The sequence below is a fragment of the Dermacentor andersoni genome, chromosome 3, assembly GCF_023375885.2.
Source record: "Dermacentor andersoni chromosome 3, qqDerAnde1_hic_scaffold, whole genome shotgun sequence".
NCBI classification, from domain to species: domain Eukaryota; kingdom Metazoa; phylum Arthropoda; class Arachnida; order Ixodida; family Ixodidae; genus Dermacentor; species Dermacentor andersoni.
The window spans coordinates 103,346,211-103,368,590 of record NC_092816.1 but is presented as its reverse complement, the minus strand read 5'-3'; the positions used below and the strand labels follow the sequence as shown (position 1 = coordinate 103,368,590).

The window sequence follows — 22,380 nt, the reverse complement described above, 5'->3', positions numbered from 1 at the left end:
GACGAGTTGGGAGGAACGTTGGTGTTGTGCCTGACGAGTAGTTTGTTCGCAAAAGAAGCATTATTGGCAAGCGTCATATCTGAGATCGGCGACAGTTTTAGTTCGGCCCGTGCGCAATGAATGACGGCATCTTGGCGGGCGAGAAAGTCCCACCCCAGGATAACTTCGCGGGAGAACGAGGAAATCGCAATAAATTCGACGGCGTATACAACGTCCTCGATGAGAACACGAGCGGTGCACGCCACAATCGGTTGAATACGCTGTGCGCCTGCTGTGCGGAGGGCGAATCCAGCAATGGGCGTCGTAAGCTTTCGGAGGAAGCGACAAATCTTTGCGTCCATAACTGATACAGCGGATCCGGTATCCACGAGGGCATATGTGCGCACGCCATCAACTAAGACGTCTATCACATTGGTCGGGCTACGTTGAGGACTTTCGCGCTTCGACGGCGTCGCAGCCCTTGCCTCACGAACTGCGACGATTAGTTTTCCTCATCCCGAGCTTCGGGACGAGGCCGCATCGGTGATGGGGAGCGTCGGCTTGGAGAAGTTGAGCGGCGGATGTTGGCGGACCGGCGGAATGGTGGTGACGCAGCCCGAGGTTCGTCGTCGTAATAAAGGCGCGGAGAACCCGCCACGCGACTACAGTGGCGTGCGACATGGCCTGCATAGCCGCACGCAAAACATATCGGTCGATTGTCCGCTGTACGCCACCGAGTCGTTGCGGCAGGTCCCATCTATGTGGAAGGACGCGTTGGACGTGGCGGCTGGTGAAGTGATTGCATAGCAGGCTGTTGTCGGGGCATCGCGAGGACTTCGGCGTACGTGAGAGGTCCCCGTTGAGGGAGTTGTTGAGGCTAGGTGACGACTTCCGCATAGCTGAGTGGCACAGCCGTCGGGATCCGTTGGGGCCTGGCTATGACTTCGGCGTAGCTGTGAGGCGCAGCCGCAGGAACACGCTAGTGGTGCTCAGGCAAAACCTCGTGCAGTTCTTGCGCTATGACGCGGCGAAGCGGAGGCGCAAAACTTGGCGTAGGCGCGTGTACCGACTGCGGCGGTGCAAAATCCGTCAACGAGAGTTGCCGGGCAACTTCCTCGCGGACGAACGCCTTCATTTCTGCGAGCAACGCTGCCTGGGTGGACATGGCAGCCAAACCAGCGAGGTGTTCGTCACGCGGCAGAGATCGACGGGTCAGTGACCGCTGCCTGCGGAGTTCTTCATAGCTCTGGCACAGTGTGACAATTTCAGCCATAGAGCGTGGACTTTTGGCCAGCAACATGTTAAAGGCGTCGTCTTCTATGCCCTTCAGGATGTTTCGGACTCGATCAGACTACGCCAAGGTCGAATCGACTTTCCGGCATAGGTCCAGGACATCTTCGATATAAGTGGTGAATGTTTCGCCTGGCTGTTGAGCACGTTCTCGCAAACGTTGCTCGGCACGCAGCTTGCGAACAGCAGGGCGACCAAATACATCGGTGAGGGAAGTCTTAAATTCCGACCAAGTCTGGAACTGTGCTTGATGGTTGTTATACCACAGGCTGGCCACTCCAGTGAGGGAGAACAGAACATGGCTCAGTTTGGCCGCTTCGTCCCACTTGTTATGGTCGCCTACCCTGTCGTACGCCGTGAGCCATTCGTCCACGTCAGTGTCGTCCGCTCCAGTGTAGATAGGAGGGTCGCGATGACGAGGCACCCCGGGACACGCAGTTGGTGCAGGTGGAAGCGTTTGCTGGGAGGCGTCTTGGGGCATTCTAGATGGTAGGGTACGGGACCGGAGTTCCAGGATGATCGTCTGAGGGTACCCCGCACACTCCACCAATTCTAAAGGTATTTATTTGGCATGGCTCGGAGCAGCGCAACGTCGACGGGCAAGGCAGTCACAGCTTCCAAGCACGAGAGCCGTTGCTGAGTAGGAGCGCTCGACCCACTAGCGTTTAGAGCCAGTAGCGCTGAACCCACTAGCGTCTCTCTTCGCTACAATATATATATATATAATATAGGTGCAAACGCGTATGCACAAGTACGTGTGCTTGGAAATTTCTTGACTCCGACCAACCTCTCATCCAACCGCTCATCCCAACCGCTCATCCAGCGAAACCGAGTTAACGGTGAAACGGTCAACAAGCTCGCGGGCAAAGCGGCCGCGGCAATGAGACTCATCAAGAGGGTGTCCAACAAAAGAGCGGGGATGAAGGAGGAGAGCCTGACTAGGCTCGTTCAATCCTTCGCAGTTAGCCACATAACGTACGTGGCCGCCTTCCGCAACTGGAGGCCGAGCGAACGTAACAAGATAGACGCCACCATACGCAAGGCGTATAAGGCGGCACTCGATCTCCTCGGGAGCACGAACACCGAAAAATTCATGGCGCTGGGAGTCCACAACACGCTGGACGAAATAGCCGAAGCACAGAGAACGGCGCAACTCGAGCGTCTCTCTGAAACGAGAACCGGAAGAAAGATACTGCGGGACCTTGGCCTCGAGCCGAGGGAAGGCAAGTAGCAGAAAGACGTACCTATACCGGATAGCATCAACAGAAAGCTCAGGGTCTGCCCCATCGCGAGGAACGTGAACCCGGAGCACAACAAGGAGCGGAGGCTGGCGAGGGCCAGGGCTCTCGTGGACCTCCACGCCAGAGAAGAAGGCGCCGTCTACGTGTATGCGGCGGAGTATCGAGGGAGCAGCGACGCATACGTGGTGGTGGCTGTCGGGGCATCGACGGGTGCAACGAAGACCACGGCGAGCGTCCGGACTCGAGAGGCGCACCGGGCGGAGGAGGTGGCCATGGCCTTGGCCGTCTCCGATCCCGGATGCACTACAGTGCTGTGTGACTCTAGAACGGCAGTGAAGAACTACGCCAAGGGTAGGGTATGTAGTGAGGCCGCGCGCATACTGCGCAAGGCCGAAGACATCGCACGCAAAAGTGCTGTGGTGATCAAGTGGTTTCCGGTCCACATGGGCAGTGACGTGTCGGAACGCGGGAACGTGAACCACAACGAAACGGCCAACTCGGCCGCGCGAGGACTAACCAACCGCGCAGCTGCAAGCACGGCCGACTCGGAGTGTTGGTCGCGGTGCACTGCCAAGGACAAGATGACCACCTTCAATGAAATAGTGAAGTGGTACAGACTTAACAGACAGGCTATGCTGCCACCTCACCCGGGGCTTACCTAGAAGGAGGCAGTGTTATACAGGCAATTACAGACGGGGTCCCTGCTCACCCCGGTGCTAGCTAAACACGTGTATCCGAGCGTGTACGCGAGTGACGTGTGTAGACTGTGCGCTAAGGAGAGAGCCACCGCGGCTCACATCCTTTGGGACTGTAGCATAAATCCGCGAGAAGCCAGTGAGAAGACAATGATCCCGCCGCAGCTAGAGGTTGCAACGAGGAGCTATGACAAAGAGACACAACTCAAGGCCGTCCAGCAGGTCTCGGCAGCTCTAGAGAGGCAGCAACCGCGCGAAACCGAGGAGAAGGGGGGCAGCACCCCCAGGAAGGGGGCGGCGGCCCTTTCGGACCCGTGGAAGTAGCGAGGAACCAAGACCTCGAGGAGCACAATGCACGAGACTGACGTAGTGGCCGCGTCGCGGTAAAAGCTTGTCCTCCCTGCGTGGAGAGAGCCTAACCGACTCTGCAGGCATTTTCACTAAAGTTGTTCTCTCTCTCTCCAACCTTGTTTCATTTGACTCAAACGTCTGTTAGTATCTCAAACTTTGTATTTCTGTCTCAAAGTATAATATTTTCATTCCAAAACAGTTTATTGGGGTTGCTTCAGCCGCTTATCATGAAAGCTCTTTATACGCGGCTTTGTCGATGGCTTTTGCTTGTCGCTTTTGTATTTGATGGGAGTCGCTGCTCAGCTTGCCGTCCAGCTAGCTAGTTACCATCTAGTTACAAGAACGTCAATAGGAAGCCTCTGAACGATGGCAGAAATACTGTAGTGGGTTTTACTTTGTCCGTAAACGTATAACCCTTTACGCAATACCGGATCACCGGACATGTGTACAGCAGCGACAACGCTGGTAGCGGGATATTTTTTTTGAGGCGCATCAAGTATACAGAGAGCACATAAAGCTACAATGACCTTTCAAATTTTACTTTTTTGGTGCAAAGGGTTCGTTGGTGATTTATTCATTTATTAAGGTGGCTTAGTGGCAGCAGTATCAGCTTGAAAAGAGGAGTTCAGCCAGCGTTTATAGTTTCGTACGGTGACGTTGCGATAGCAGTATCTTGTATCTCAAGATACACGATACATTCTTTAATGCATCAGAAATACAGATACTGATACACGCCTTGCCAGACGTATCAAGATATAGATACAAGATAAACAAAGGATATCGAAGATAGTATCTATGCATGTATATTTGACACTGCCCAGCGATGGTTGATGGGCTGGTTGGTTTTCAAGGTTAACAAATAATTTTCTCCTTACAACAGGCGCCTAGAGCCGAAGTAGGCAAAACGCGTGTCCCTTATTTTGTGTGTCAGTTTTCGAATCTTGTGGATTTAAAAATGTGTCCAATGTGGCAGCTGCCATAAGCGGCCTGGCTTTTAACCTTACAAAAATTCACGGTTCCTTAGTCTCTTTTCTGTACACGTCAGGATGACATAAGCGAAAATTTGAGCGATGCTTAGCAGTTGCAGCAGAGGTGAAGCGTAGGCTTCGGGACAATTTTGAATACCACAGCACACCTTAATGCCTTTCTCCGGTGTTTCGTTAATAGGTATGTAAGCCCAATTACGTGAGGAGTTTTTTCAACCCGCCCGCATCAGAATGTGCCGCTCATGATCGGAAATGAATTCGGAGAATTCGTGATAAGCGTCTCTGACAGCTGAAGCTTCTGAACCATAATAGCGGTAACAGAAAGGTAGGTAGATGTATGTGTGTGTGCACCTTTTGCTACGTTGATGCGAATTGCGCGTGAATCATTCCAGGAATAATGGGTGTGCTTGAAATAGCATCATGTATGGGCAATAAAGTAAAGATGTCTCTGTGCGGGTCGACCGGCGTAAATGAGCACATTTATTAAATTTCAATCTTGCTGGTATGAAGAATACAGCAAAGGCGAGCAGACATGATAAGTAATAGACCAGCAATGTCCCTGTTACGCTCTTGTTGACATGTCACTCCTTACCTTCTAAAACATTTTCCTGTGATTAGCGTTGCTAGCGCACTTCACAAATTTTCCAGTTTCGAAGCCAGTCGTCAGGCCAAGTTGCATCACGGGTATGTGACATTGCGTATGTGCCATTTATAAATTAACCTGTTTCGCGCCAACTCTGCTACTGGGTATGTTCCACGTCTTATCCGCCACTCTTTAGTAAACCTCTGTGATGTCAATTTGGGTCAGTGGGCATGTGCGATTCGGTATGTGGCGTTCTTCAATGAATCTTTTCACCCCAAACTTGTTTGATCGGGTGGGTGCCACAAGGTATGTGACCCTCCTCAATAAATTTGTTTCGCGCCATTTTGGTTCCCAGAGTATGAGTCACTGTGTGCGTGTCACTCTCTAAGGAACTTTTTGACACGAATTTAGGTTACTGGGCTGTGCCACCGGGTAAGTGTGGCGCTCTTCAGTGACTAAAATGAATTTAAATTCTTCCGGTGTTGGAGAGAGCCGAACGCGCCTCATGTGTATTCAGACATCATTGTTTGAATATAGGTACACATACGCTGCACGCGGGGACTTCACTGCGGTGGCGCTAGATGGCGCGGCGGGTAGAAGAAAGCGCGAGAGAGGAGCCTAGCTGCATACAGGTGCCCTATAACATAAAGCTATTCCAATATGTTTCTATTCCAATTTCCTGTCGTCAAATTTGCGCAACCACCGATGCAAGCACCGGGCGGTCACCCGCAAGGTTGTCTGAACAGACCAATCAAACGCTCTCCTCGTTCATAGGAGGTCACTTCTGTTTACTTGAAAAACGAATAACATTGCCTACACTGAGCGGCTTGTCATATCTAAATGGCTGGCAAGATGCGAGGAGAACGCTCAAGTGGAGAGGGATTCACTGGGGCAGAGCCAGTGCACTGAAAATTGATAACCCGATGAAGAGAGTGGTGCCGGCGTCTGCGATTCGTCGGCTTTCCCTTACTTAGCTTGTGGTGGCTGGTCGAAAATCGCGGCGGCATGCAACGGAAGCTTAAGAATGACGCTAAAACTGACACTCAGCAAAGAAGAGTTGGCAGAATGAGTTAGTAAACGTGCCGAAAGTGCTTGAAAACGTTACACGGTCACGCAAGAAGTTCTATTATACGCAAATACACCCATGCTCTCCGGCAGGTGCGAGTAGCCAGCGTCTCAGGGATCGGCGGCTGCCATCTTTTATTCTTTTCGGAACGGGGCAGCCTGCGGCTATTTCGAAGAAAATTCAGTTTTGTTCGGCATATTAATGCATCTTTATCGCGTACACGTCACACGTCGCGTGATAGGCAGGTGAAGTGGGTGCAGCCAGAAACCTTTTTACCAATAGACGAGGACTAATGGCGAAAAGGGGTCAAATCAGAAATAACTGTTTTTCTTATTTCTGTCAAATCATGCATAATCAGTGTGTACACATCATATCAGATGGGGAGGTATTGCGGTTTTCGCGACGTAGCGTGACAGACAGGTGAAGTGGGGGGTGGTCGAAAAACGTTTTGGCCAATCGCGGAGGGCTGATAGCAGTATTGGAATAGAAAAGTTTGGAATAGTTTTACGTTATAGCGCCCCTGGTCTCATACATGACACGTATAGGCAGTTGCACTACGGTCTGTCGATACATTGCTTCAATGCTAATCTCGAGTTGGGTTCTGCGTTTTATTGCCACTACAGAGAACAGAGAATATGGCACAGACAATAATCGGTTGCGTGATGCCACAAGTCTGTAGAAGACATATGCTCTACGTAAAGATGGCTGCTTAAGTTTTCATGAAGGGTCCCACAAGCAAAGCCTGAGACGCGAGACAATGTTCTTGCAAGAAAGCAATACAGTTGTCCCGTCGATGACCCCTTATCAAAACGTTGGCTGCACAAGGAGGCTTCCTTTATTCCGCAGTTCTGTTGATCATGTGTCCATAAGTTATCTGCAGGCAGCAAATGAAGAAGCTTATGGAATTATTGGCCGCTAGCTCGAACAGAGACACCAATTGTCCTACCATCCGCTTGCCACAATAATAAATTTTATTATAGCTTCGTATTTCGACTAACTAAAAAAAAGCATTTCTCCTTGTTGAAAAGACGAAGTGCCTTGTAGCAGCAAGTCGTGAATGCTGCGCCTAAGCGACTTGTCACAATGTGTCAACTTCGCAATCTCTGTGATACCAATGAACACGCGCCGGGTGGCGTGAGCACCATTCAGAAGTAGAAAAAAAACTGCCAGCATGAACTCATATGACATCGCGTCCTACACTTTATATTACGACAGCTACAATGTGGAAATGCGATTGGTGTTGGCCTGCTAAGAACGGGGTTGCGGGATCGCGGGATCGAATCTCGGCCACAGCCACCGCATCTCGATGGGGGCGAAACCCGAGAGAACACCCGTGTACTTAGATTTAGGTGCACGTTGAAGAACCCCAGGTGGCCCAAATTTCCGAAACAGAGGCTGTGTGGCTGAGTGCTAGCCCTCCGTTGAATGACAGTTCAAGCTTCTATCAAGCAAACAGAAGTGTTATGGGAATTCGGTGGGAAAATTTGCCGTTCGAGGGCAATATAAGAGCCTTTCGCTGCAGTCAGCGCGTTTTATTACCAGTAAATGAGGCCCAGTCCCTCACTGCGGAACACCGCCATGTACCTTTCAATGCGCGCAGTCGACTGCCCGTCCACGTTAACGCGGCTACAGTGCTGCCATCTGGGGTTCGATATCACGCGGGATAGCACGTGCACTTGCTTATTTGCAAAATTAAAAAAGAAAACCCTACCTCGGCCTCTTCAGTTTTTGCATATAGGCTACGTTGCTAAGAAAACAGCACACGCACAGAAAAACTCATCCATAATGTCGCATATTGCCAAAATGTGCTAATTAAATTTTCATTGAGAATTTTAAGACTTATGCATTTGCGAATTATAAATCGCGGTATAGCGAACCCGTGGCTGGTTAACAGAAATCCCAAGACTGGCACCGCTTACGACATATCCGCACGCAAATTCTGCTAAAATAATAAGCCTGGGCATTCCAGCTGAAATCGTCCCAGATTGGTAGAACCGCACTTTTAAGAAACCTAACTGGAACGCCAGTGTATTTCGTAGCACATATTATGGGTAGCATGTCTCGGAACTGACGCTATAGATTTAGAATTTCCGCTAAGCAGACCTGACTTCCCTGCTGCTATGCCTCAATTTCGCGGTGTCCGGAGCGGAATATAAGGCTGAAAGTTGGAATAGCGAAACGTCCACGGAATTTCTAGTGCTTGAAGGAACAAAAAAAGTTTCAAAGTTAGAGCAATGTACCCTAAAGTCAACAATTACGGAGGTTTAAGCACATTGTAGCGTAATTAACGAAAATTTCTCTTCTAATAATGTCCGTTTGTGCAGCCACGCAGCTTATCAGCATAAACAGCAGACTGTAGATATGACAGCCATTTCAAGTGTTGCGCATAAAAAAGAAGAAAAAAACGCATGCATGAAGATTCTTCTTCGCTAGATTATGCCGCGGCCCACGCTCGATGCCCATACGGCAGGTTTGCAGCGCACACGTACAGGGTGACGTTGCGGCATCCTGCGAGAGCCTTCTCCTCGTAGCAGGCCTCCGTGAGTTCGGGCGTGGCCCCCAGAACGGCGGCCGTGGTGTTGCGGCCGCTGTTCAGGTAGATTCCGACGGACACCACGGCGACGATCACGGCCAGCACCAGCACGGCCAGGCAGCACAGGAACCTGGGTGGGAAGTCGCGGGACGGAGGGGCGGCAGGCTCCGAAGAGAAGCGCTCCGTCGTCTTCGGCTCCTTGGACTTCATGCGCATGGACTCCTCGAGCTCGGCCGGATGCTTCTCGAGCGTCGGATGGCTCGACGATCTCCGGTGCTCAGCCGTTTTGCGTCCTGTGAGCGATAGGTGGCACTGTTCATGTTACGCTTTATACCTAAGAATGGAAGAAGAGTTGCACCAACTCATTGCAGCAGAGTTTTGAAGCCCAGAAGGCGAGATTAATGTCGGCAGGGTACCCGGTCTCACTTTTGATGGCTGTGTCAGAATCCTTGTTTAGGAAGCACACAAAATGGAAAAACCGTGGAAACCGAGTACGACAATGAATCTTCAAAGAGAAAAAAGATCGTAGTGATGCCGTATTTGCATGGCTTATGTCATAATCTCAAGAGGGTGGCCGCTAGGAATGGCGTCACACTAGTGTTTTCGGCGCCGAGCAAACTGGTTAGGTTGTGCAAAAGCATCGCAGGAGAGAAGAAAGATGCGAGTAGTGGCTGTGGAAAAATGCATACCACTTTCTTTCACAATAACTGCGCTTCTTCGGTTGTGTATCGCGTACCTCTCTCATGCGGACTGTCTTATTTGGGCCAGACAGGTCGCTGCATCAATGGCCGCATGCGTGAGCATCGCTATTTCCTACCTACAGGTACAGGAGGGAACTTGCCATTGCATTGCAAAAAGCACGAATGCCGACCAGTTTTTGATAGGCTATCTCTGGTGGGGAGAGAGTGCAGTAAACTCGAAAGAGAAATTAGCGAAGCGCTCCACATGAAAAAGTTGGGCGCGCATACATGTGTGAGTGAATCTTCGGTTCATATCAATGATAAAGGACTTCAATTTCTAAACTTATCAAGTTGATCCACGTGTTGTTGCCTTTGTCGGGAAGGGGTGTGACTTCGCTTTTGTGCACGTGTATAACTTTTGTTGATAATTGACTACAAACCTTGTTATTGTTCTTGGATGTATACGCATTCGTGGCGGAGATTTGTGAAATGTTTTCACAATAAACTTCAGTTGTAAGTCCAGCGTTGTCCTGTCCGTTCCTGCTTACGTGTGTTCGCGTCCGTACTTGCTGCAAAACTTTATATTCACCACGCACCAACTTGCCCAGCAAACAACTCTACTAAATGATACGTTACGTTGTAGTCAATCTATGCCGGATGAATTGAGAAATGAAAACGTTCTTTTGTGATTCCGCCAAGCTTAGTTGGCTCTTTCTCCAGTTTTCGTGGTAGACGATACAGCTGCCCTCAATGGCGCACATACTGATGCCGTGCAAACGCTTTCAAAAACGAATCTTTTTTTTGCCAGCCTAGCTGGGCTTCGCGACCGTGGCTGTAGTCTGGATGATTGTTCTTTTGCCAAATCGGCCAAGCAGGTTGCTCTAGTGAAACGAGATGGCGCTGTCGGCGGCGCGGCGCACGTTGGCCCCTTTTATTAATTAGTGGGCTCTCCGTGACGGTCAGTTTGTAACAGTCAGGTTCATGTAGATTGGTCTTCGCGGTAATTGGCGCTTCCAGTGAGGGCGGTGGTTTCGGTCACCTCTAAATGAGCTCCTTTGCGTGTCAGAGTCTATGTCGGGCCCTGACGTCACCTGGGCGGGTGCTGATGAAAGGGATGCTTCGTGTGAAGCATCCAAGAAACGTTCAGCGCTGTTTTGAGACGTAACACCATCGACAATATCCTCCGAGACAGAAGTTTGCAGAGTCACACCGGCGTCATGTACATCTATTGTAAACACAGAGGCAACGGAGGGAGCTGAGGCAAGCAATAGACGCGTCACCGCGTGATGAAACATGGCAACGCCCACGAGATCACCGTGAAAAGGGTCAATAATTTGTGCGTGCGTGTGTGTGTATATATACACGCACTACACGAATCTATATACACACTTCGCCGTATACAGATTCCAATTCATTGTATCTGCCGCCGTACTTTATTTGAATTACACAGACGCTAGTGGCGCGTTCGCCACGAGCGTCCAGGACAGACGACAGGACAGCGTCTGCTTTCCCTTCTCTGTGCACCACGTCTGCTGCCCGCTACTGGCATGATGGTTGTGTGCACGCGGCACACTAGTGTTCCTGCTGAACTGCTGTGTGTGTGTGCACTTGTCTGAGCGGAGCGGACACGAAACATCAAACTAACGTTATCTAAAATTTTACTGTGCTCTCACTAACTGCTTTAGTTTCCCGCACATCTGCCTAATTGAGGTGTGACTTCTGCAATGCCATTGGCCATGCTCCTCATCACGTCTTCGTTCAGACACTTGGCACCTGCCGGGCCACCTTTCCTTAATTCTGCCCAGCAGCACTCGCCTTGCCTGCTGCGACGCGCCAACATGTCGAACGGCTGTACTGTTGGAACACCGTCTGAAAAATTCGAGCACAATGCTAAACCTTGTTATTGCTGTAAATGCTTCGTCCTTAGAGAAAAACCGCCAAACTGATTGACCAGACACAGTCCATATAAGTTTACGGATCACTTTGTTCATAAATAAAAAAAAAGTCATCGATATAGTATATTCAATATTTGGAGGTAATTTTTCTCGTATATTCCTATTCGATTCGATTGGAAAGTTTCGCTATTGCAACAACCTCAGAAAAGGTGAGTAGGTGTTATGGCCTTACGAGGCGACGAATAGCGTGGCATCCTGGCGCTGGTGTCGGCTAACGTCGCGGGTTCGTGCGTTGTGGCCGCGGAGGTCGCGCCCGTGGTCGCACCCGTGGTCGCACCCAATGTGGTGCCAGCCGTGTCCATTTCTTCACTGGCTTCGAATGTGGCCGCGGTCTCGGTGGCGTTGGTGCTCGTGGCTGACGCCTGTTGAGGCCCCATTCTCATACTCCGCGCTTTGGCTTCCTTGAACCTCACGGGCGGCGAGCTGGCTTTCGGAGGTGAACTACCGTCAGGTATGAATGTTGTGGTGGCCCTGAATACAAGCGAGCACGAATATTTCGAAAGTTCTTTCCGAGTCATCGTGTTAGTTGACGTCTTATACACAACACGACTCGGGTATATACACACGGCAATATGGTTTTCTACATGCATTTCAACACCGGTGACGTTGCGCCGTTACTTTACAGATTGCTCTTTATGAAATCAGCGTACGTGCCGAAACATGTCCTTTACGTCAGCGTTCTTCCTTTTAAAACGATGTTTATTCAGGCCTGTGAAATCCTTTTTTATACAGACATTGCCTCATTTAATCTATTATCCACCAGGTCACCTTCGTCTCAATAATCTCCCTCTCGTTATTGCCTATGTTAACCAAAGTGTGCTTAACTCTCCCGAATGAAATATCTCGGATCAAAGATAATTCTGTAGACTAAGCTTTCTGCGACCCAGGTAGCTGCCGTGACAGGTTCCCTGATAGCTTGACGTTTTCGTCACTGGAATTAGAGTAACGGAGTAAACATCGATGATTTGTTTTTCACGTATTGCTTCGAAGTCGGTCTTAAGCTCACCCGGACGCTAAGACGATAGCCGCAATGGCTGCATCTCTGTTGGAGCTTGCAGGTCGTCCCGCAGTTCCAGGAGGCTTCACTGCCTTGCTAACGAGCTGACCGGGGCTATCCGGCACAGGCGTTCGGGAGGGTGTCTTAGTTTTGGTCTTGACTGGAATGTCCGCTCTGCTTGGTGTCCGCGCTCCTGGGCTGACCCTCAACGCCGCTCGGCTCGGACTTCTAGTCCCTGGACTGCCCGTTGCAGAAGCTGGGGTTCTGGCTTTGGAACTTTCAGCTGCAGATGCTGGTGTTCTGGTTCCGGGACCGCCCGTTGCGGCAGATGGAGTTCTGGAGCCGGGAATATTCGGTGTAGCTCGTTGGCTGGGTGTCCTTACTCTGGGGTTGTCGGTTGGGGTAGCCAGCCTAACGGGAGTTCTAGTTCCGGGACTGCCGGCAGTCCTCGCTCCTCCTCTGCTGGGCGTACCTGCTCCGTGTAACCTGTGTGCGGTTGGTGTTCTGGGCATCATTCTTTCGGGGCCTCCGACAGCAGCAGCCGGAGACGTTGTACCAGCCGTCGTATTTCCAGGACTGCCCGGTGCAGTGGGACTGCGCGATATCCTTGCAGCGGGGCTGCCAGATGCCTGAGCAGTGGCTCGAGTGGCCGCCGCAGCATTTGACGGATTTCGTGGAGGAGACTGAGGTCCCATTTTCCCAAACACGGCGATATTTCCGCGTTCCGAAGTAGACAGCAGAAAAATGGCGTCCGCACGGCTGCTCGCGGTTGTTTCTTCTTGATGATGACAATGAGCGCAAACAGTTGCTTGTACCCACAACGTAGGGTTGGCCGAAAAGTGGGTGCTTGAATTAAGAGAAACAAAGGGTAAATGTAGCAGCGACAAAGCAAAAATAGGCTATATATATATATATATATATATATATATATATATATATATATATATATATATATATATATATATATATATATATATATATATATATATATATATATATATGTTTCTTTTGAGGACAAGATGTGAAAAGGGGTTTATTTACAATATTTACGCAGTGGCAGCGAGTGGCACTCCAACAAAGATCATATCATCATCACGAGGTATGTGACCAAACCGCTGCGCATCATCTGTAGGTTCGCGTGATAGCAGCGCGAGAGGCTCAAAAGAAGAAGATCCCCCTTTTTCGGCAAGACGAAAGGTTAGTGTCTTTTTCCAGAATTCTTTTCTACGCCTATTCATCTCATGCTTATAAGCTCAATGACGACCGAAGGCATTTATAATGTGAGGACGAACGAAATCGGTCCCCAATTCCGTTGGTCCGCTCAATTTGAGGTGCCTATAGCAGTAGCTTTATGGACAAAAGACGCAGCATTGACTTTAAGGGGCATCAAGGACTCGCAATTGACTCTTGACCTGTTGTTTTCCTGCATGCACCGAGACTTCGATTCACAGCCGCTTTTTTTTATTTCTCAACTTTTCTTTACCAAACGAACTGAGAATGAATGAAGAGAGAGTACGAAGAAAGTACTTTTGTTTCATTCCTAAAATATTCTAAGCTGAACTCGAACAGACGTGTCGGAATCGTTGACGCAGTGACAAAAGCTGTGCCGTGAAGCTGTCTGGCTTACTGAACTGTTGCGTGGAGTAGTGTTACAAAACAACCTTCACCAAAGGCAGCACTCACGTTTTAAAGCGAACATTTCTTTGCCCCGTCCTTCGACATCTCCGCTGCTGCTGCTGCTGCTGCTATTGCTGTTTGGCACATGCACCGCCTCGGCGGTGATTCAGAGCGTGTGTATACATGGCAGGAGTGTGGCAGAGAGGAAAGGCGACGCTTGAAACTCGTTTGTACGTTTGCATCGCTTCGAATGTGTAGAATTCCCTCGGGGGTTCACTGGGCGTCGCTACATTAACTTCTTCACAGTTGCAACTGTCCGTGAACCCTCGCAAAATGATTGCAGAAATGGCAGTGTTTACCTTTCTACTAACGTGCAAGTCTAGAGGAAATTTAGGTAGGATGGTAGAGAGGCGGCAGAGAATTGGTAGAACCGACGAAATCGACAAACGAGTGGATAACAACCTTGCCGCTCTTCGCTAGCAGTTCTCATACAAAGAAGGGGGGGGGGGGGCAATAGGGAAAAGGCGACGTGAGGACCCGACATAGGTTGTGCGCTCAAACGGGATAAACTGAAGTTGATGGAACGCTACAATACGTTGCCGCTATTTCTGAAAAAATGAACACAGTGCAAATTTCTCAAGCGGACAACTAACGCAGGGTGTGCAGATGCAGGGCCTCATTAGAGCGCACCGTAGGGTCTAAGCGACACTACGGAAGCGGTCACACGTTGAATCAACACTTCTGCACCCGCGACAGTAGCCTTGCGGCTGTGGCATTGCTCGAGGTGTCGGGTTGGATCACGACCGCTGTAGCCGCTCTTCGACGCGGTGAAATAAAAAAAAATTCCATTGACGTTTCACTTAGTGAACGCGGCTTACGCGTTCACTCCAGGTGCATTTCTGCCGTCGTCGTCGCAGTGAGGTTCCGTATAAAATCCAGTGGCGATAAGATTGTCGCCGCGCGTCGTATGCTCTATGTACGAGTTAAAGCGTGCGATGGTGAGCCGACAATTGTGGTTCAATCTCGCGTGCGCAAAAGAGGGAAGTGGGGAGGGAGCGCGCTGTTTTCCGTCGCGTGCATGATTCCGGAGGGTGAGAGGGGGAGGGCGGCGTTGTACTCCGCCAGAAAGTGCGTATTTTGCGGCCGCGCGCATTATTTTGAAAGCAATTTGCAGAGCGTAGGTGTAGCGACGGCGCCGACGGCTCATAGCTGCGTGGGTGCCGTGTTCTCACCGCTGAGTTTGCGTTGAAGCAATAGACAGCACAAATGTCACTTTGATCGCTGCTGCTGCCGCGCTTCCTCATATCAACGTTTTGACAGCGATTGTCCGCGGTCGTCGAGTGTGATGTGTTGATGTTTGCCCGTGCGCGCTGACCCCGTGTTTGTTAGAACTATGGTGATTTATGTGCCAAAACCACGATCTGAATATGAGGCACGCCGTTGTGGGGGACTTCGGAAATTTCGACCACCTGGGGTTCTTTAACGTGCACCTAAATCTAAGTACACGTGCGTCCCCATCGAAATGCGGCCGCCGTGGCCGGGATTCGAACCCGCGACCTCGTGCTCAGCAGCCCAACACCATAGCCGCTGAGCAACCACGGCGGGTTACTTTGTTTGTTAGTTTAGTTAGTTAGCGAATGTTTGGAAGTTTATACAGCCGACATAACTAGTATCCTTAGTTTGTGTAGTTGCCTACTAATTTGCTATCGCAATCGATACATTCAGTTCGGTGCTGCGCTTCCGGGCTTCGCGCACGACACTGCATGTGCCGGGCTTCCAAAAGGGATTCACGCTGGTGAACAGTTTATAAGCTACGCCGTTTTGCCTATACTATTGCAATCCGCCTAGCACGTTCCTCGGAAGTCCCTTGGGCACGAGAAGCCTGCGCTTCTTGCCGAACTTGTCAAGCTTGTGCCCGGCACATGGCGAAGGCTTTGGAATCGGTTGACTCGCGGTCACCCTGCCGGCACTTGCGTTGCTACTCCGTCCTTTTCGCTTGGCGTTCGGCAATTTGATCACGCGACAAACGCGGCACCTGCATAGCAACCATCAAAGGAGGCCAACCCAGCGCGCCTCCGCCTACCTTTCTCCTCCGTGACGCTTCACCTAATCCTCATGCTCGTTCAACATTACTTACACTTTCCTCTAGGTGGTGTTACTTTGCCGCGCGATTAGCGCGCTCCTTCGTACTTTCCCCTGCATGCGATTCTCTTCACCTCCAGATGCCTTGCTCCTTCCCTTCCTTCGCAGCTTCAAACATATATTCGCCGATTTCACTAGCTGGCCACTGGAGCTTGTGCGTAAAAACGCTTGTGCACTTAGATTTGGCACATTGTAAAAAACACCACGGTGTCAAAATTAACCCGGAGTCGGCCCCTACGGCGTGCATCCTAATCCAATTGTAGTTTTGCCAAGTACAGCCCCATAATGGAAGTAAAGTTTGATACTTCTGCCACGATGCGATGTGCCGTGTGAGGCAGTGAGTATGCTCTACCCTCTCAGAGGTTATGAAGTGTGGTGCACAACAACACCTCAAGTAAGCACTTCCCCCCGTGTGTTCTGTGTACTACGTAGGCAAACAGCAGTGGTGCATGCAAAGGTAACGTTGAACGTCAACTCACCCCTCTCGTGCTGGACTAAACATTGAAGAACCTAAACATTCGCCGTCAGCATTACCGCTAATTATCGTCAATCGTAGCAAACAGCAGAGAAAGCCTGGCTTACATCGATTCCCACAGTGCGTGGGATTCACATATTTTTTTTCAATAAGCGTGCACATAACGAGAACAAACTACGTTCTGGCTGTTTTACTTAGACAGAACGGGCAGCTTGTCCCGTACTTAGCGCAATTCTGGATATGTCTCGTATGACCCCAATGATCTGTACTCCCTCACTCTTGGGCGAAATCGCACTAAACGCAAGCCATTGACGTGTGCTAAAACCTAAAGTACTAAACGGAAACACTAATTCAAGTTAAACTACAAAGTGTCCTTTAAAAAATATATTATTTCCGCTAACACGTCGATCACTAGAAGAGAAAGACGAACGTTCTGTTTTGGAACATTTAGCTCCCGAAATCCAGCACCGGCGCGTAAGTGCGACGACTATAGTTTACAAATGCTGTCTCATAGCTGAGCCGAGCTGGCTCAATAAAAGTTCTGGAAATGTGAAAGCTTCCATCTTTAAGACATTAAGAATATTATTGTATTTCGTATTTACAGATAAAAAATTAACTAGGCAAGAACATAGACCGCCGAAATTTGCGACTTCGAGGTGAGCGGGTGCAGAAAATTTATTGATGGTGGCTTCATCGCCCGTGTTCTGTTCTTTTTTTTTGTGTAGTGCCTGGCTCAGGAATGTTTTATTTCTTTTACTGTGGAAATGTAGTCTGCTAGTACTGCTCAGCTTAATTTTGTCTTTAGCATCGCTTTAAAAATACGTGGTTGGATATGGGACAAACGGTCCACCCGCATAACGGAGTCGTAGCGACTTCACTGGTTTCAGAACAGTGCCCGCCATAGTGATGAATAATGGGTTGATGTTCTCTTATGCAGAATCACAAGGACTCCCGCACATACCATGACCGCACCTTCGGCGCGAACGCGTAAGTCTAAAGCTGGCCATAGTTGCCAATTTGCTGCTCATGAGCAGAGTATGGCTTACGCCATTGCAAACGCATGTGTGATGCATTGTACGGTACAACCGAGAAAGAAAGATACACCTCGCAGTGTCGAGAAGCAGATACATTGTTCAAATGGTAGGTTGTTAAATAGCTCGTTGAGAAAATGGCTGGATGTCAAATGGCGTGTATCAACAAATCCGAAATTATAAATCCCGCAGCTACGTGTTTTACACGTTGCGGAGATGCACTGGAGAGACGTAAAATCGAACGCACCAAATATTGGTTTCGCCAGTGCTATGTTAATGAGAAATCAAGTTACAGGATTGCAACAGTACAACGCAAGCGTACTCACTATTTCACCTGAGGTCTAACCTTGGCAACTTCTGCAACAGATGGTCCTACCACCCTCCGCCTGCAGCACGACGGAATGTGGCAGCGCACTTCTGTACAAGGACGTAACACATTCAACAAACACTAGCGCTGTATTGCTACTATCGTTTTTTTGCTGGATAAGCATGCATAAATACGCGTTCCAACGCATGTGTGGAGCACTTGAGCGAAGAGAAATACACAGATTTTCGACCACTCATACGAACGAACTGCCATCATCATGCACTAAACCTCATATTTGACAAGCCTTCACACTGAGCAAGAAATAAAAAAAAAAGAGGCGTCAATTATTTTTTTCAGCTCGGTGGACGTTCAGCTGTGTCCACTGCCAGTCTTAGACCAGCTCCTCCCTGCTCGCCTTCAATATTTTTAAACATGTGCAAGCGCCATCTGGCAGCAGTGTCGCCAAGATATTTTATTGCTAAGGCCAATTATCTGAAGCACGATAGACTTGACATTCTACCGTCCATAAAATAGCACAGTTCGCTCTAGAATACTAGTTGCGCCCTCCTCATCATTTCTGTAAGATTATGTTACGCGACATACAAACAGTGGGGAAACGGTAAAAGCTGCGCCTGTATTTCAAACAGATCCGATGGACGACCCAGAGACAAGACAAACTTGCTTGCACCGCGAGCCTGTACGATGGAGCGCAACCCTGACTCTCTAATTGCCCGCAGTTCTGGCGTTCGTCGAGTGCAACACAACGGACCAGTGCGAGGTCCTCGGGGAGAACGCGACGTGCGCCAAGCACGTGTGCCTCTGCCCGTCCTTCGATCCACTCGCCGAAGGGACACGGTGCAACTCCACCCGTGAGTCCATTTTTTAACGCGATAGCGTTAAGGAACTCGTGTCGCAGAAAAGCCGGTGATGTCGGCGTCGGCTACGTTGGCCATGAGCGAAAAATGGCGGAATGCAGTTCATAAATAAAAACAACTTGCAAGATGGGCTGGGTGGGAATCCAACCAGGGTCTCCGCAGTGTGAGACAGAGACGCTACCACTCAGCCATGAGTTCGACGGCTCAAAGCGGTACAAAAGCGCCTCAAGTGAATGTGGTGTTGCCTTAAAAAACGTGCTGTAGAAAGATATACCGCGGTTTATATCGGTAATTATGAGCACGTAAATTACAGAAGGCACAGTTAAACGAGGAGCAAAGTACGTTTCTTCTACATTTCTTCTGCGCTTGGCGCACACGCAGAGCCATCTTGCGGCAAACACAGAAGACTCCCTCCTCGCAATGTACGGCGCTGCCCGACAGGTGGCGCGCCACTCGCCCGCTTCTACCCTTCGTCTCCTTTGAGCGCATGGGGGCCGTGAGGAGACCGGTGCGAGGATGCCCCAGTACCCTTGCATTTAATAAGTTTTCTCGCTCTCTCCCCTTCCAAATTCCAGCGTGCATCGCTCGAACCCTCGTGTTTAGGCGACGCGGCTCCTCTTTCCGCTCACAGCGCGATTCCTAGGTGCAGCGTCTGATGCGGGACGACTCCGACGTGATGGCTGCGCCGTAGCGCGCCTGGTGGGAAAGCGTCCCCTGCGATGTGTGCCATGCTGCTGGTGAGCAGTCATTCGTCTGCGCGGTTCTCCCAAGCGAGATAGAGGACGATCCCATCGAGGCGTCAGCCCCATGATCGCGTCCGCCGTCATGGCGCGTCGCGGCCCGGCTGTCCGTGCCGATCACGACGTTTGGCTCGCATAGATCGTTTCTCCCTCCGAGACACCGAGTTCATTGGTTCGTTCCGCTTGCTCAGGCGCACGTTTCGTTGCCGCGCGGAAGGCTGCGTTGCTCGGCGGTCACCGCGTGATTGGTGAATGAGTGGGCGGTGCGAACGGTGTGCGATAACGCTATCGCGTTCCACTCTTTCAGGCGAAGCTTAAGCGTCCTCCAATTTCATATACATATATATATGCCAGATAGACAGGCGTCGAGTACAGTGAAAAGGCTGAACTTTATTCGCTGTAATGACCGTTCAAGTACATACCCCCCCAGTACACGTGTCCCGAGCACTGGCTTTGAAGTGCGTTTTCAGTGGAGACAGCTTGCTTTGAGACCGTGCTGCTCCCTAGGCTGGCCTCCGTCGAGTTTGCTGCTCTGTCTCAGATGTTGGTTCTCACGGTCCTCTGACGGCTCTTCTTTACGTCGAGAGATCAGTCGTCGACCCCTATACTGAAGGCGTGTGACGCATTGGTCACCGAAGCGACAACCTGTTATGTAGAAATAATAATCAAGAAGTCGCGCCAGGCAACCCTCTGGTAAGCCGTCACCCTGGGGCAAGTCGCCCCAGGGTGACGAAAAGCAACTTATGACGTACGAAATAGCGTAAGGCATACTTAAGCTGAGGTGTCCTCCAAACAGCAGATAAACGTCGGAACTTCCACAAACGTTTCGATGTTGTTGCACATATCGTGAACAAGAACCAGAGTAACCATAGCCGTGATCTGCCCTGCAGGTTGTACGGCGATCGCTTTTTGGTTTTCTTTCCTCTGCAGTCTGAGTAGACTTTCATACGCCTGTACCTGCTAACGTTAGCCAAGCTGTCCGACCATATAAAAGATTAAAAAATCACGATGCAAGATAGGATGCAAGTCGCGAGAGGTCTTTGGTCGCTCAGGGCTAAACACCGGTCGCTTCGGAGCAAGTTGTGGTGAACTGAAGCCATTTCATTGGCGCGGCTAATATTGTTAGACCGTTGTTTGTGCTGTAGACGTGCGCCGTCCCAGTGTACCGAATCAGTTCTCCTCGGGCTAGGGCAAGCTTTCAAGTCGTGTGAGGTGTGCAAGGTCCATCGTGAGGCTGTATTACGGGCCATTCCATCTGCTCTAATGGAGGCCATGCGTAGGCGATGCTATTTCTTGCAGGTATACGGCCATGCGTCGGCACACGCTGAAATCATATTTTCTTTATTAAGTGTACTCCTCTTTTTTAGTGAAAGAGGAGTGACGGCACACATTTTTCCAACTATTTGGTGGCATGAACCACTGACATAGTAGCGGAAGGCTTTGTGCCAACGAAAAAAAGGAAGTACTTCAGGTGCTTTTGAAATAAAGACAATACAAGTGGAACTTTCTCTAGCGTTCCAGAACGCCGCACTTAGTAAGGCATTGAATTTTTGGGGAGGTTGCTCATCAGCAACATTCGTGTGACTTGAAGTCGCGCTATGTATCATGCAAGCAGCAAAGTCCTCACGTTGGACTGAGAGAGTCTGACGAAAATGAAACGCAAATAAGTGCTCGATGAAATAGAATTGCAGCATGTCATGTAGTGCTAAACACACACACACACGCGCGCACACACACACACACACACACACACACACACACACACACACACACACACACACACACACACACACACACACACACACACGCACACGCACACCCGCGCGCGCACACGCACACACATACGCACAAGCACGCACGCACGCATGCATACGCGCACGCACGCGCACGCATACACACAGACACCCACACAATATATATATATATATATATATATATATATATATATATATATATATATATATATATATATATATATTTATAGGATAGGAATAAACTTTATTTGTCCAACGGTTATATTATATATATATATATATCTATATATATATATATATATATATACATATTACAAGATTATCGAGTGGGTGTATAGATAATCGATCGCAGGCAATCAGGCATTTTCTACACGGCGCAGAGTTCTTCAATCTTCTGCCCTTCGACTCCACCGCGCAGCGTTACAATATGTAGTGGTCGTGCAATAACTTCCTTAAAACCATCTTTCCCTACTCTCCAGGGCCTTTCCTCCCTATGGCACTGGGAAAGAACTGCACCTCAAGCACGGATTGCTCGAGCACGGCAGCTTGTGTCGCAGGGCGGTGTCGCTGCCCTGACGGTTACCAGCCTTCCGGCGAGCTGGAATGCAGCGCCATCAGGCAAACTGGTTAGAGACCATTAACGAAATTTCACGAACTAACAAACTTTGATGAACCACCATTTCGTAATGGACTTGAGTTACTACGTGAACTTTCGAAGTGGAATTAGCTCATTAGCTCAGTTCGATTATGTTCATAGTTTTCTACGGCGCGAGTTTGATTATTGAAGTTGCACAGGACTTTCAGAAGCAGAAAATGAATGTTTTATGTGTCGTTCTCTGTTGCTTAGTTTTTATTGGATGTCTGAGCGAAATCCGGAAAGCTTCAAATACGACATCAAGGCACCATTGCGTGTGGGGCTTGCAGCGCTGTCTACCGGGGTTCAAATGAATCAAGTCGATGTGTGTTTCCATCTGCTATCAGCGCCGGTCTTTCAATTATCGTATGCACCACAGTGCCTTTACATATTCATAACGACAGTGCTGACATGGCTGCCTGAACGTCTGGGCCGATTGCTTCATTTTA

General features: G+C 49.7%; 1 protein-coding gene across 1 annotated transcript; it reads left to right on the top strand.

The window, feature by feature from the left end:
* Positions 1 to 17,241: 17,241 nt before the first annotated feature.
* LOC129386949 (uncharacterized) lies at positions 17,242 to 21,928 on the top strand. Its single transcript, XM_055075463.1, has 3 exons — positions 17,242 to 17,577; positions 18,666 to 18,797; positions 21,777 to 21,928. The coding sequence occupies exons 1-3, from the start codon at positions 17,553 to 17,555 to the stop codon at positions 21,926 to 21,928; spliced, it is 309 nt and encodes a 102-aa protein (XP_054931438.1). The 5' UTR covers positions 17,242 to 17,552.
* Positions 21,929 to 22,380: the final 452 nt, after the last annotated feature.